The following is a 15,606-nucleotide window of genomic DNA, read 5'->3' as shown; positions in this document are numbered from 1 at the left end:
TCCTTATCCAGATTGTTATTCATACTGATGACCATCTCAGAGAGGTGATGCAACAGTAGTAGTTGGTCTATGTAATTTCTTTGGCCGACAGTCCCTTTACCTTACATTCAGTTTATCACCCAGTCCCCAGGGTGACAAAGTACTCTCTCAGAGGTTACATGCCAGCACATGGCTCCTGTCGGCACCTAGAGAGTAACAATGCCCTCTGTTCTGTATGAGCTTGTTTACATTTTCACTCTTGCAATCTCACCTGTCATACAACTAGTTGTATTATGATGGGTCATTTATAATCCAGTGACACAGCACGTGGCCTATTACAATGCATTTAAATTAAAACTATAAAACCAAGCTTAGTACCAAAATATAGATGCCAAATTACATAGGTAGACTAGACTATATTCTTGCATGACCTCTCTCTGGAAGTCAAACCAACACCTAGATCAGAATGAGCAGTCAATGTAACAAGGTTGGAAGATGAACAGATTACCATTTGTTCTGGAAACACACACGAAGCTGAGGTTGACAAGGTTGATAATGCAGCACTGTATAAGGGGTCCACTTAATTCCTCTCAAGATGCCTTTTAAGACATCCTACAAAACACAATCAATTGGAACTTTCTAAAAATAGTGAGGATACTTTACAATATATATAAAAAACTGATTAAGGACAACAATAACCAAATAAAAATACTCCACTTTAGAAAATCTCAAACTGTGCCATTTTATTTATATTCACAATTTTTTACATTTCAGATGATATACATTTTAAAAAAAATTGTAAAAAGAAGTGAGACAGACCCACATGATTCAAATCATATTTCTAGACAAGACAAAAATGTTGTTTTCGAACCATGGTTTAAACAAAAAGGAAAACAACAAAAAAACAGGAATGCATTTAGCAAGAATGTTGCCATAGAGATTTTGTAATGAGTTTAAGGATGAAAAGAAAAACAAATATACTTCTGGAGTGTAAGTAGATCCCTTTCTAACCACGGATTGATATAGGCAAAAAAATAAAAATCAGTATACAAACAAAATGAATTTTGGCCTTTCCTAAAATGTCCTAGGGTTGTTCCACGAAAAGAGTGCTTTTTGCATCCCTCTGATATGTTAAGTAGAAATTGTGCACCAATATTGAATTTAAAAAGCATGTTATATTAAAAGGAAGTGCTTTTTAATATAAACATGGAGAATTCAATAAATCAGATTTTTTTATAGAATAAATACTTGCTAAAGTGCCAAAATCCTCTAGGAAGATTTTACCCCACTTAACCCTAAAATGTATTTACATTTCCACCATCATTGTAAAGACCTAGTTTTGTTTCTTTGAAACTATTCCTTTCAACAAAAAAATTCAAAAGAAACATTGATCATAGTCAAATTGGAAAACCGAGTGGGTCGAGCATAACACGTCAACTCTGTTACCCATAGATACAGGCTAGAAATGTTTTAAGCATTTTTGTGAAGCTTGCATTCAATTACCACTCCCTGTTGCACACAACAAACTTCTATTTCCTATGTCACAAGGGGATTTATGGATGATTTAAGATGAAATCCCCAACCCTGTTACGGTCTGACCAACCCTGTTACTTTATTTGGTACTTACTATAGTATTTTTCCCCCTCTTGAGATGGGAAAACATTGAACATGAATGTGCTCTTCATGACAGAATGTTTAAATTAGGTGAAATCAAGAAACACTTCTCAAAAAGGTACCGAATTGGTGAAACAACCCCCTAACACAGCACCAATATACATGTGGACAGGCTTATCCAATGTATACTTACTTGAGGAAACTAAGAAATACAGAAGTCTTCAAAAACTAAAATCATGTGTTCTCCTACACTACTAATTCTGTGCGTACGTTGAAGTTGAATTAAGTGCAACATTTTTCCACTTTGTCTTTGATTGAAATGTAAGGTATGTGCATAACCAGGGTGAAATGGGTGTGCCAGATTCATCCCCTTCAATCTATCAAATGCAGATAAAAATAACCTTTGTAGCAAATGGCACAATTTCACCTGATAACTTGTCAAAAACAAACTAAACTCAATGATTACAAAATGTTGACATCATTATAAAATCAGCTGGCAAAAATAGAAGTGTTTCTCATTTTGGGTTTCATTAAGGAAATGTTGTACCTTCCTTGTTGAGTTCCACTGAAAGCAGGATGGTGCAAAAGGAAAAGCATCAGTTTGTGTGTTCCTCAACGTGGGCATGGAAGGAGGGTTCATGGCATGCGAGGTGCAAATACAGAAAGCCAAAACCAGTGGGTAAACCAGGCTTTCACATGTTATTTAGTTCCATTAGAGTCTGGTCCAGCATCTGGTGCATATCGAGGTTCTCTTCTTTAGCATGTGCCAGTTTCTCTGTTAAACACCAAATAAAACAAAAATATTAAAATCCAAGCAAGCACCCCACAACACGCAAAAGCACACCACAACATGCAACAGCAGCCTAAGGACCATCAATATTCGAGATGACTTCGGTTATGAATTAAAATGTACTGTTAGTCAGAGCTACATAATTAGCCATCAAAAGCAAAACGCTTTCAGTTAGAGAAAAAAAACAAAATGCGGTAACTATGCTGTGGCAGTAACCATACAGGCAGTACACACAGCTCTTATAGCATAGCCTTCACATTGCTTCAACTGGGGAAATTAACAACAGTGGTGCGTATAGTATACTATATTTAATGGTATATAAAGGCACATTACGGTACCTAGTTGTAAGAGTATACAGTAAGTATATAGATGAACCCATTACATTGTGGATAGCTTGTTACGCCAGCAGTAACATCTCCAGCATTATGGGCATCATACAAACACAATACAAGCACGTATCTTTCTTACACAACATTAAACTGTCAATACTGTACATAAGCTCATGGATGAAACATTCACACTATTTAGTCCTCATTCAAGGTCACTCTTAGTTCGTTAGAAAGAAGGCGGTTTTTGTCAAGTTGCTGGTAGAGGCGATCTTTTCAGTCAGAAAGCAGGTAGGAAAGCGAGAGAAAGAAAACAGGAAATCAGTGCAGTAACAGACTAGAGAGCTCAAGAGAAAGCTTCATGTGGGATCACTTCACACCTGATACCTTACCTTGTTTGAAAATGGCATGATACATAAATTCACAGTCTCTCTCCACAGAACAGTGGAGCAGTAATTGCAGAAGGGGATGGGTGGAATGCCTCTGAACTTTGTGAATGGAGATATGAACAACATTTCACTGGGGTGGATAATTGAGCAAACAAGTAACAAATTGCCAGTGGGTTCTACTCAATTTCTAAATATACCTTCCAGCACCAGAAGGCATGTACTGTACCGATCCTGCTTAAAGTCTTATAGGTGCAACTAAGGCAGTATAAAAGCTGCCAAATTCCAGCCCTGTATGGAGGATCACTACCTGATGTCATAGATGCCCAGGATATTCCACACCACACAGTTCTACATTAAACACTGACTGTGGGAGAACAGATATCATTGAGTGGCCTGGACATTCAAAACTCTAGTTGTGAATGAATGAAGTGCTTGGAACACATAAAATGGCTAACAATTTGTCTTAATAAATACTGCTAGTTGGGTGCAGTTAACTCAGTGCTAGTGCCTGTGATGCTCGCTTTTAATTGAAAACAATGATTCGGAAAGTGCATATCTATTAATTTATTTCAACAATAAAATGATATTGCAAATTGCAGACTTCATGTCATCAACATCAGCATCTCAATAGTCAATCTTACTACTCTTTCCAACACGCAAAGGCAGACAATCCTACATACTGTGCTTCTCTTCACGCCTACTACTTTCCCTACTCGTTCAATAGCAATCCAACATGTGCCACCTCTCTATCAAAACATTACATTAACTATACTGTATTGAGCCAAATGACATTCGCCTTAGAAGCTACATTTGTTTTAACAGCAGTATGTGTAATGCCATGATGCTCCTAAAAACATACCTTCATTAAGGCTGTAAGGTAATCACTACTCCCTTAGGTATATACCTATTAAATGAGGGAAAGTTGAATAAGAGCTACAAGTGTGTAGTAGGCCTACTTGCAAGAAATTTTCACTGGACAGTGCACATTACACATCTCGCCTCTCAAAATGAATGAAAATGTTGATCAACACCAATGGACATTAAAACAGAGGTACTTTCAACTGAACTTGTAAGAATGCCAGCACCATAACATTTGTTTATGGGTTCCTGAGACATAAAAAAAACCAATGACAACATTACTAACATCAGGGCTCCTTAGTTTTATTATTAGAGCCGCTTGAAAATAAATAGAAATGAAAATAAAATTCAGAAGGAACAGAAAAGGATAGAATAAGGAGATAAAGCTTACATAGAAGGAAGAAGGTTTATTTGTATACAACACAGAAAGATTGAGGTTCTATACAAGAGATGGGATACAACACTGACAGGATGAGAACATGGGGAGTAAAGGAAAGCATGGCGAGAAGGGTTGGGAAATGGAAGAAAGGCCGGGAAAGAGCAGAGCGATGCTGCTCAGCTGGCGGGAGGCGTCTTTGATGAGGTGTAAACAATTTATCTGTGCGGAAGAGAAGAGGTACAGTGAGGTACTGCTATAGGGGGTTTGTTGGAAGACAGATGCGCATCAACACATCAGCGCTACTGGCGCCACAACACAAAGGACAGGCTAGAGCCACAATGCCCCACTGGGAGGTATTGCCAGGAAGGGATACAGACAGTGTACGACAACTACTGCAGCAACCACCTCAAACACAAAACAAAGGTTGGACCAAACCTCTGATCACATGAAGACCTTTCCAAGGAGTCATGAGGAGCATCAGTTGACCAAACATCTGTCATACATGGTGCTCCACCTCCAGCTTGACACATCTGATATCTTCTCAGATGCCAAAGGGGCACAGCATAAAACCCAACAAAAAGACAACTTCCAAAGGCAACCAGACTGTAGATTGTGACAGTTTCCCCTCAACTGTGGTTATGAACAAAAAGGAATTTCAAGGGGGACGCATGGGGCCTTTCTTCCATACAGAAGTAGACCTTGTTAGTAGTAAAAACAAGTGAGCTACACTTGAGAAAAGGTACAGAACACAAAAGCACACTGACTACATGGAGAAACTCAGTTTAAAGACCCAGAAGAAGGCTCACATTGAAATATTGCATTTCAATAGACACCTCACATGCATTAAGGGCTGACAAAATATTATGAATATTTTGAAATTAAGACATTAATTTGTTGGTCGAACAATGTACATTTAAAATACGATCACAAAATGAATTACGATTACTTCTTTATGTAAAAAGTAATACAATATAGTAGTTATTAAAATGTAAGCCCAAATGGGTAAACAAAGAACCTCCATCCTGTATTCTGTTCATACAAAACAAGTCTAGGTTCAAGTACTCTACTGCACTGCTAAAATGGTAACTAACTTTAAATGGAGAGAATGTCCTCACAACCACAAACAAGTCTAAGTGTGAGAATGGAAACCATTGAGTGAGCTTAAACAATTCCCATAGTTAGCCAGTTCTTACAATATACAACCCCCTTTAACTAGAACATTTAGACTACCTAGTGTATAGAAATAATTAGCTGCTTTCTAACAGTAACGTGAACCACTTTATCTTGTACGAACAGAAACAGCAGATGGATTTCAGATAGACAGCAGATTGTGATGACTGGACAATGGGGATGGGAGGTGCAAGGAGGTGACGACAGAGGCACAAGCAGGCAGCGCAGATGAAGAATTACATGGAAGTCATGTCGTTGAGGGCGTTGTCCAGCTCCTCGCTGATGGCCTTGTACTTCAGTTTCTGGGCATACAACTCATCTATTGGGACGTGGGCCAAGTGCACAGACAGGGAGGAGGAGGTGGCAGAGGTGGAGGGGTGTGTGGGAAGGGGGTGAAGAGCATCCGGGTCATCAGCAAGACCCCAGAGGGAGGTGGGTGAGACAGCCCAGGGAGAGTGACAGAGTGGAAAAGGAAGAAAAAAAAAGTTATACCAGAAGAGGATAGAACAGAAATGTGATTGAGGCCACGACAAATTCCTCAGCATCATCAAGAAATTGTGAACAGAGTCCTGAACATCTCATGTCAGAGATATCATGACCATATGGCTGCTTCTTCAGCCCTTCTAATTACCATGAGAGCCTCATGATACATTCTTTAAACTACAGATGGATGATTTACTGTAACAAGCAGTTGTAGGGCAGCATATCCCTTACTGTGACTAATAGCTCATTCTCATTAAGCAGATGCAACGCAACTTAATTGTTGCAGATCAACTGGCAAAAACAACCCAACCTATGAACAAAAGTCAATTTAGAGTGAATAGGATGACCTGTCAAATGTCCAACTACCAAAGTCATTTCCATTCAGATGTGACCCAAAAGTACACCGACTCAATCAGGGGCACGTGCTGCTCAGAATATAAATATGATAATAATGGAAATTGTGAGAGGTAGCAAAGACCAGCACAGATTAGAGTATATTGACGAGGTGTAGCATAGAAGGGAAGAGGGTTTCCTCCTCTTGTTCAAGACATTTTGAAGGAAGCATAGGCACTTACCGAATGGCCATGAATGAGACTCACTGACACTATAAAATTTAGACCTACTCCAAACAGATCACAGTACAGTTTTGAAATAAACTGCAAAAAAGTCATACCTTCCAAGTCGTCGATGGTCTTCTCAAGTTTGGCTACTGATCTCTCAGCGAACTCAGCACGAGTCTCAGCCTGTGGTAGAGAGAGACGGGTTCTTAAGAATCAATCTGTAAATGTCACAGTCAGTGATACTGTAGGCCGACAGTACCCACAGCACTGGAATAGCCTGGCCTCTGGCCAAAGCCCCCAGATAAAGGGGGTTGTGAAACTTGCCTCCTTCAGCTTGTCAGTGAGGACCTTGATCTCCTCCTCGTACTTGTCCTCCTTCTGTGAGTACTGTGGACCAAAAGAAGCAGAAACAGGAGTCATGCATCTACCCAACTGTAACATCTGCACCAGTCTACAGAGACAGACAGAGCCTTAAAAACCCTCCCACTTTATATTTTATATGAAACAAAGACCTTACATCTAATGACTTATCAAACAGTTCTAAAAAAATAAACATAACGAGCAACAAGGCTTAGATACAATAGGTTTCTCTTCAATTAACAGAACAAATACTGAAAGGTATTTGCATGACATCTTTAAGTACAACGTTTGACTAATCTTATCCCTCTCCAATTTCGTAAGACAGATACTGTATCCAATGACCCAAGTGCTGCTGTAAATGGTTCTTCAGGTTCCTTCCATTCATTCTCCTGCATGGCGGCAGACTACCTACCTTCTCAGCCTGGGCCTCCAGTGACTTCAGGTTGTTGGTGACAGTTTTCAACTCTTCCTCAAGCTCAGAGCATTTGCTGTTGTTTTAGAGGGGAGAAGGTGCGGAGGAAGTGGAGGAGGGTCCAGAGGAAATTGTGCCGAAATGGAGGGGCGTATTGAGACACCGATGACAAATGGAAGCAGGATGGACAGAGGGAGAGCAGGAGGGGGGAAAAGATACGAAACAAAATAAATACGAACTAGGGGAATTACAGGAAGGAGACCAAAGTGCTTTAACACAGCAGGAATGCAACAATAATAACAAAGGTGGAGACTACAAAGACGCTTTTGTAAATGCCTTTTAGCTTGCAGATTGGTCAAATTAAGAATGCTAATATGGTATGTGAAAGATGTTATTCTTGCACAGTTCCTACCAGGTTAGAGGTGTAAAAGGCTCTAGTTCTAGCATATCCCGAGCATAAGCCCACACATAGGAAGAGAGAGCAGAGCAGAGCAAGGTGCTAGCAGGAAAGAGAGGCTTCATTCAGCAGAGTGAATGAACGTGACAAGAAGAAGTCGTACATAAGTCTCTAAAGATAGACCTGACAGAATACTTTGTTAGTCTGCAGTACCTTTGCCTCGGAAGCGGTAAGTGATTTTAAGCTTTGTTCCAAAACTCTTAGCTCGTCCTCCGCTCGTCGAATCCGTCTGTTAGTGGATGTTGTGAACAAAAGGCCATTCAAAACATGACACATGCAAATTAATAGTACATGCAACAACGAGAGTGAGCAACACGTCCAAAATAAAAAGTTAACTTTTAACTTTGAGCCAGGCGTGGCGTTAAATAACCTCATCCATGCATGTTAATAAAGTGCAGCGTTACTCCTAGGTGACAGTGAAAAAAATCCTACCCTTCTGAAAGCTCAGCGCGCTCCTCTGTACGTTCCAGATCACTCTCAATGATGACCAGCTTACGGGCGACCTTTAGGTACAGAACACCAAGGAGTTACTCTATACACAAAATGGCTGTGTATATACACCCAATATCTGGGTACATACACCCTATATGAATTAGGGTATGTCAGGGTGGACTTAATCATAGTGTGTGCCATTATGTTATTGTGTGGTGTAGGGTAGGTTCAAGGCAGGGTGTGTGGGGGCTGGGATGTAGAGACAGCTGGACAGCAGCCAACAGCAGCTGAGAGACTCACCTCCTCGTATTTGCGGTCAGCCTCCTCAGCAATGTGCTTGGCCTCCTTCAGCTGGATATCCTGCAGCTCCATCTTCTCCTCATCCTTGGAGGCCCTGTTCTCAATGACCTTCATGCCTCTGTGGGGAGGAAGGGGAGAGACAGGCAGCAGATGTTAGGCTAGGAAGAGTCCCATTCCCAGTCTCACAGAAGCACTGCGCTGTAACTCAATGACTCAAATCAATATCTCCAGCCCAAACCAAACCTGGGTGGGCAGGTACCACTGCAGACACACTGCAAGCAGCTCTCTGGGAGTGCCGTATACGCCCAACGCACATCCACACTGGCTGGCCAACTTTAATATGCCCTTTCAAAGTCAAGGCCTGACAGCTTTTTTAATGGGACTGAGGGAAAAACACTGCACCACTATATCACTGGAGATGACAGGGCAGGCCCAGACAGGGTCTCATCTACAGTCTCAGATGTTCAGGCATTGGGCTGTGCAGCATAGAGGGGTTGTTTATACACCAAACAAAGGAATGGAAACAGAGCCTCATGGCCCATTTATTCAGGATTTCATAGTCACCGCTGAAACAGGTTGTGTTTGTTGGAACCGGTCAGTGGCACCGCCAGTCATGACTTTCACTAAAGGCCCTAACAACTACAAATACAGTAAGGGGGCAAGAGAAACTCAGTCTACTCTATGGTCTAACTCCCTATCCACCATAAATATATACCTCTCGGACTCATCAGCCGCCTTCTCAGCCTCCTCCAGCTTGGTCAGGGCAGTTGCCAGACGCTCCTGAGCACGATCCAACTCCTCCTCAACTAGCTGGATACGTCTGTTAAGGGAAGCGACATCGGCCTCAGCCTAGGAGAGAAGAGAAGAACTTGCCAGAACCTGCATCGTGGGGTAAAATGCATTAAGAGAGAAACATACAGTACAAACATATCAACATAAAGAATATTGGTGAAATTTCCACCTCAGTGTCGTGTGTTTTATAGGTGAGAGGTCTGGGTAATGACTATTTCAAATGGTGCTTTCTCCATCTGCCAGCCTAATGACAGTGTCACCTGTTGGGGAGAGAAAAGGGCCTTCCCAGGAGGATTCCCCTGTGCTGAGATGCACTCCACACACTGTGTGTAATGACAACAATGCTCCAGGCTGACACAGGCTGAATACCTGGGCTCATTATTGGACACCAGAGGTGACATTAACGAGGACTCAGTGCGCCAAAGAGGTTTACACTGTCACAGGCCACACACACACCAATGAAGAGTCCCCAGTGGACCAAATCTGAAGATTAGATGAAGTTCAGCCTTTCATCCTCTCAAAATGTCTACTTTATTGTTATTTTACTGGTGAGTGGTGGTGTGACTTATCAAGTTTATCCCCCTACTGTTCTAATTAGCTTACCACTAGTACCAACAATAAGTTATGGAACCGTCACAATTTTTTTATAAGAGATTTTATACTGAGGAAGTGTCAAATTCAGCTACAGATATGCTTTTGTGGTAATAAAACATAACATTTGATAGCAGAAACAATTGATATGGACAGCCACTGCTCTATTCTTTGTTGTTTCTATATGCACCAAAGTCGACTTATTTTGAATCTTTAAAAACACTTATTGGCCCATTGCAGAAGTGGTCAGAAAGTGACTTTTTGGACTTGAATGCCAAAACATTCAAGAGATAAAGGTGCTCAAAGTTGACCTATTTTGCATACCATGACACATCTTTGCACCTGGTTAACTGCTCAGTAGCCTGATCACATACTAACACAAGAGTGGTACGCAGGGTCAAAGTCCATCTCATGTTGTGAATGGAGATACGGAAACTAGCCAGTGAAATTAAGATAACTATCTTGGGGTTTTTCAAACCCCACCCAAAACGTTTCCTTCAAATAACCTAACATGAAGTGACCATGTTGATGATGGCAATTAACCCTCTTAGCGGCAAATGCATACAGGCTTAATTTCCTGTTTCTATAGCTCAGAGGCTGGCCCCCTGTTCTTTAGAACCTGCGACAACTATTTGTCCTTATAAAGGAAACCTTGTTTAAAATGACATTCTGCTATTGATGTTGTTCGCAGCTCTGTTGCAACATTCTTTTTGACGTTCTTTCTTGTTTAAATGGAAAATAGTTTCAAAGAGTTTAAACTCTGTGCTGCAATTATGTTAAAAAAAGGACAATTTACTTTAGGTTATTATGTGCACTAAAGTATGTGCCTAGAAGCCTAGCATACCCAGGAGATGAATATTGGGGGTGATACAGTACCATTAAACAATCTAACATTTTAATCCAAGAACTGTTTGTGAAAAGTTACCTTTGTACATCATGACCATCATGACCATCAATTAAGAGAAAATATCAACGGACCATGACATCAGAAACATGGTGGTTACAGTATCACTGAAATCCATCAAAAAGGCCTGAAGCGCTCTACCGCCACAGCTAAACACTATTTACACTTGGGGCAATCATCAAATTCGCCTCGAGCACGTAATCTGTCCGAGTTGAGTTGGCGAATCGTAAACAATGAGCATGATAAATTAGGTTGTTAGCTAACAACACAACGGGATGCCAGAGAAATTCCGCTATGTCAGTGCTGAGTGCTTCACCACGCATTTTGAAAGTCTGTGCTACTCACTCGGATATTAAACATCTCAAAAGCAATATATCATTGTTGCACTTTGAGAAATGTTGTTTTTTGCAGTTATTTTATGACATGCTTACGGATTCTCTGGTTTTCCTCTCCAAGCCCGATTCTCTCTGTAGTCTTTCAGCTCTCTCTTCAGCACCGTCTGCCTGCTGTTGCAGGGTTTTTATTTTCCGTTTAACGGCCTCCAGTGATGTTATACCGGTCATTATTTCAACTTGCTAAGAAAACGACGTTAACACTTTCATTGGAATGGAAACCGAGCGCAACAACGCCCTGGAATGTACCTGGAGGGAGGCTGCCCGCGGTACTCGAATCGTCTGTGAGGAGCGCACACAGCAATAACTGAACGTTACACCGGAAGTAACCATGCTTTCATAACCATGTTCAAGGCTACAACAAACGAAAATATATTGGAAGTATAATTTATTTTTAGTTTCTTGTTTTCGTAATATTATAATGGTTAACCAACATTTGGTTATAATAAAAAGTGTATCTGTGGTAGACGTACTGTAATGATAAGGGCACGCCCAGCTATTACAAGCGTTGACTAAGGTACCTTGCACTGGTGTATAGCACCATCTGCTGGTATTATCTAGACAGTACACATGGGATTGAAAAAATCTTCAGACTGTATAATTCCTAAAGAGCACCAAGAGGCCTTCTATGCATTTGTAGAATCTTACTCAAGGAGTTCACAAATTAGTTTTTTCCTGATCTCCTTTCCTTAATTTGCAGTGATATGAAAACGTAGGATGGGTGAATGCCAACCAAGAATTTATATATTTTTACCAGTTTAACGCTTTCATATCAGTGCAGATTATTTTTATTTATTTAACCTTTATCTAACTAGGCAAATCAGTTAAGAACAAATTCTTATTTACAATGACGGCCTAAAGGAAAGGAGATTAGCATACGGAGTCCCTTTAGACTATTGAGATGTAGGCTACGCTATAGACACTTTCAATACATGAAAATCAATTGTCAACTGAATGTCACATCTAATTTGATAATCCCCCTTCAATAATGAAGAACTTAACTTGCTAATGTTTTTTCTTTGTTCATATTTATTTAGCCTAGGATTATCATGCCATAACATGATAAGCCTAGGTATTTTATACATATAATTTCTTTCAGCCCCTGGATGCAGCTTCTGGTGTCACGCATGAATCGACATACACACGTTTCTGATAGTTTTCCTTTTATGGAGCATTTCCCTAATTTCAAGTTCTTCCCTGTATGAAGCCAAATTACACTCTAGGGTATGAGTTTAACTAAATGTACCTCAAAACAACAAGAAACAAAGTACATTAATAATAAGATACAAGAATAATCTTGCAAAAATACTATAGGTCTAAAAGTGGATTTCATTAGTAAATATCTCATTATTAGAAAATACTTCAGGTTGATGGTAGAATAGTTAGAAAATTAAATTTTCAAGGGAAAGTAATTTACTATAGGCCTAGTCTGTTCTGTTGCAAGAAACAGGCACAGCCCAAAAAAGTAAGCTCTAACTTGACCAATGACCAAATAAAGCAGTGGGCTATATTTATCCATGCGGTGCACACGCACTCGGCTTGGAGACTGCACGTTTAACAAATTCAGTTTCCACTCATAAATGTCCCCACTTTAAGGAGCTGTGGAGAGGAATCTGATTTACTGTCTTAAATTGACTTTGGGGTCTCATATGTAGGCTATCTATGTGGAGAGATTCAAATACCAGAACACTGAAACACTTTGGTTCTTTATATTGATATGATTTAGGTGACTTGTGATCTTTGACAACAGACAAACAACCATAAACAAAATATATAAAATGACAGTTCAACAATATCTGGCATGACATCATGATTTAAATATTATTCCTTTATCATAAGCTACAATCCAGCTGGCCCATAGACATTTAGGGCTCGACAGGTGCGTCACACCTAAAAAGTATTCTACCTACATTTGGTAATCAGAGAAAGGACTTTAGACCGAGTGATGAGGCCGAATAAAGGCCTCTCACATAACTCTGTCATTTTACACATTTTACAGGTTGATGTGAGAAGCAGTGTGCAGGAATGGTGATTTTGTGCCCTTTACTTACGTCCGTGGCGGTCTTCTCAGCCACCTCAAGTTTCTCCTGGGCATCCTTAAGAGACTCAGAGTACTTGTCCAACTCATCCTCTGTTCCCTTCAGTTTCTTCTGCAGAGCTAACAAGTCATCCTCGAGCTGAGGTTTGTTTTAGTGTGGACAGTTTCACAGGGGTGATCAGCGGGAAACAGAGGGCGTGGGCGCGCACAAGGCGCAAGAACGCAGACACAGAGAAAGGGAGAAAGGGAGAAAGAGGAGAGAAGTTAGGGAAAATCATGCGAGCCACATAAAATACCTTGGTGGCCACCTCCTCGGCGTTCAGCAACTTTTCCTCGGCGGCTTGGAACTCATCAAGCACTTTATCACGTTCATCTTCGGTGATCCGTAATTTCTTTTCCAACTCACTTATTTCATCCTCTAACTACACATGCATAAAGGACAACATTTTATTTAGTTGAATAGAACATCAAAGTGAATATACTATTGCATTTATGCTGAAAGATGTATATGTTTTTCAATAGCCTATCCATATTCCCCACAGTAATTATTCTATATTTCCTACTTATAATTAGCCTACAGTAATTTTCCTATACACATATTTTCCTACTTATAATTAGGCTACATTAATACAACTTCACCCACCCATCAATCAGTGACACGGACGTAATTAGTAAACACAATTATTCCGATATTCATACCCAGGTCACTTATTAGCCTACCCGTTGTGATATGTTATTCATAAATATCACTTAAATACTCCTTATTTCGAATGATCCGTAAAAGTGATACATCCACATTGAAGAGGTGATCGATCCACGTTTAGAGACTGCGGCGAACAGAGCCAATGGTATTCAGGTGCCTTTTCTAGAATCATTTAGATGTTCCATATATAATGCCGACCTGTTTGCTCTTGTCCTCTGCTGCCTTCTTGTCTCCCTCGGCTCCCTCAGCTCTGTCCAAGGCATTCTCCTTGTCGAGCTTGAGCATCTGCATCTTCTTCTTGATGGCATCCATGGCTGCTTATTTTTTGTTTGGCTCCACCAAATGTTTCGAAAGAGACCCGAGGAGAGAGACTGTGCGTCTGTGCTTAACTGAACGTTGCGCTGGAGTGCAAGCTCTTCTTGAATGTGCCTTGTCAAATATGTACTGTCAAGAAGGGGAGGGGACTAAATTCCTTTAGACATCCAATACTTTTTTGGAGACGGCATCTCGGGGTCCCTTCCCCTTGCCCTATCTTTCTTTATGGATCTACTCGGTGATTCGCTGCTCTCAGACATTTGACCATTGATATGACTATATATGGGATTTGATAGTTTTGTCTAGAAGGGATACAGCTTTTGTCAAAGTTGACTTTTCGTAGCAGGTTTAGCAGAACTTGCGCAGCAGGTTATGAGAATTCACTTAGGTAAAAGGGTTAGGGTTAGGTAAAAGGGTTAGGGTTAGCTAAAATGCCCCAAAAACTACGTTTGACTTCAAATTTGACAAAATGCCCAAAAAACTAAGTTTGACTTCAAATTTGACAAACGCTGTATCCCATCTAGGCAAGACCGATTTGATGGGCAGGAGAGCAGCCCCTTCAAGATGTAGGTTCCTATTTCTAAGGTAGTAAATACTACTGTTTGGGAAGGACACTGTCCAGGGCAGGAGTATGCTAAATGTACTGTTTTATAATGCTATTCTACACATTTTGTCAGGATGCTAAGAGAACATGTTGCAGTTTTAAAGCCCATTTCCTGAAATTCTACAGTGTGCCAGCATGTTGGCAGTGGGCCATACTACAGTAAGTACAATGTATTGAGATTTTTTCCCCTCATGTCATTCTGAGATGATTTAGTATTGAATACTGTTTAATGTTTTTTTTGTCCTTTTGTCTCAGGATACTGGACCATAACTGTGCCAGTGCCCAGTGCTATCCATGGAGCTGAAATTGTCCTCCTGGGAGGTGTTGTATTAACTCAGGTCAAGTGTGCAGTCAGTGAAGAGGTACTGCTGGTGAAAGACTCAGGTCAACCAGCCCCTCGAGGCATTGTTCACAATCTGAGAGGTGTAAGATAGGAAAGAGCTGCCAGATAATGTATCAAGTAGCCTCCCTGCTAACTCTTTAAGTATTAGTTGGCTGTAGCCAGACAGCCTCCATGGGATACTGAAGTGGGATGGTATTTCAACAACCCTTTGCTCCCTTTGACAATTTACAGTAGCCATACACTGTAGTTCTAATCAGGGGTGCAACTTTGGTTTTAGAAGTTGGGGGGACATAACATCATTTAAATTATAATTTTTTAATCCAGTCTGATAAACACTCCAAACAGCCTACCCGATCGCTCGGAGGCGTCCGCATGGTCCTAAAGCCCCCTCCCCCCATTTTGTATCACATTCCAA

General features: G+C 40.7%; 1 protein-coding gene across 14 annotated transcripts; it reads right to left on the bottom strand.

The window, feature by feature from the left end:
• Positions 1 to 696: 696 nt before the first annotated feature.
• Positions 697 to 14,345, bottom strand: LOC120066269 (tropomyosin alpha-1 chain-like). 14 transcript variants are annotated; one of them, XM_039017532.1, is made up of 10 exons: positions 14,128 to 14,345; positions 13,523 to 13,648; positions 13,240 to 13,365; positions 9,225 to 9,358; positions 8,510 to 8,627; positions 8,210 to 8,280; positions 7,321 to 7,396; positions 6,873 to 6,935; positions 6,662 to 6,731; positions 697 to 2,368 (listed from the first exon to the last, which is right to left on the bottom strand). In XM_039017532.1, exons 1-10 carry the CDS (start codon positions 14,239 to 14,241, stop codon positions 2,286 to 2,288), a joined length of 981 nt encoding a protein of 326 aa, XP_038873460.1. In that variant the 5' UTR covers positions 14,242 to 14,345; the 3' UTR covers positions 697 to 2,285. The 14 variants fall into 14 exon arrangements, with proteins under 14 accessions (XP_038873460.1, XP_038873463.1, XP_038873452.1 ...); XM_039017527.1 differs by lacking the exons at positions 697 to 2,368; positions 13,240 to 13,365 and adding exons at positions 3,647 to 4,554; positions 5,746 to 5,824; XM_039017529.1 differs by lacking the exons at positions 697 to 2,368; positions 13,523 to 13,648 and adding exons at positions 3,647 to 4,554; positions 5,746 to 5,824.
• Positions 14,346 to 15,606: the final 1,261 nt, after the last annotated feature.

Source organism: Salvelinus namaycush, chromosome 21, assembly GCF_016432855.1.
Source record: "Salvelinus namaycush isolate Seneca chromosome 21, SaNama_1.0, whole genome shotgun sequence".
NCBI lineage: Eukaryota > Metazoa > Chordata > Actinopteri > Salmoniformes > Salmonidae > Salvelinus > Salvelinus namaycush.
Note: the sequence above shows the minus strand (reverse complement) of the source record. Positions and strands in the feature narration are given on the sequence as shown.

Coding starts and splice junctions, on each gene's coding strand:
- LOC120066269 (XM_039017532.1), bottom strand. CDS start 14,241: ATGGATGCCATCAAGAAGAAGATGCAGATGCTCAAGCTCGACAAGGAG. Junction 6,936..7,320: donor TGGAGGCCCAGGCTGAGAAG/GTAGGTAGTCTG, acceptor TTTGGTCCACAG/TACTCACAGAAGGAGGACAA. Junction 6,732..6,872: donor TCACTGACAAGCTGAAGGAG/GCAAGTTTCACA, acceptor TCTCTACCACAG/GCTGAGACTCGTGCTGAGTT.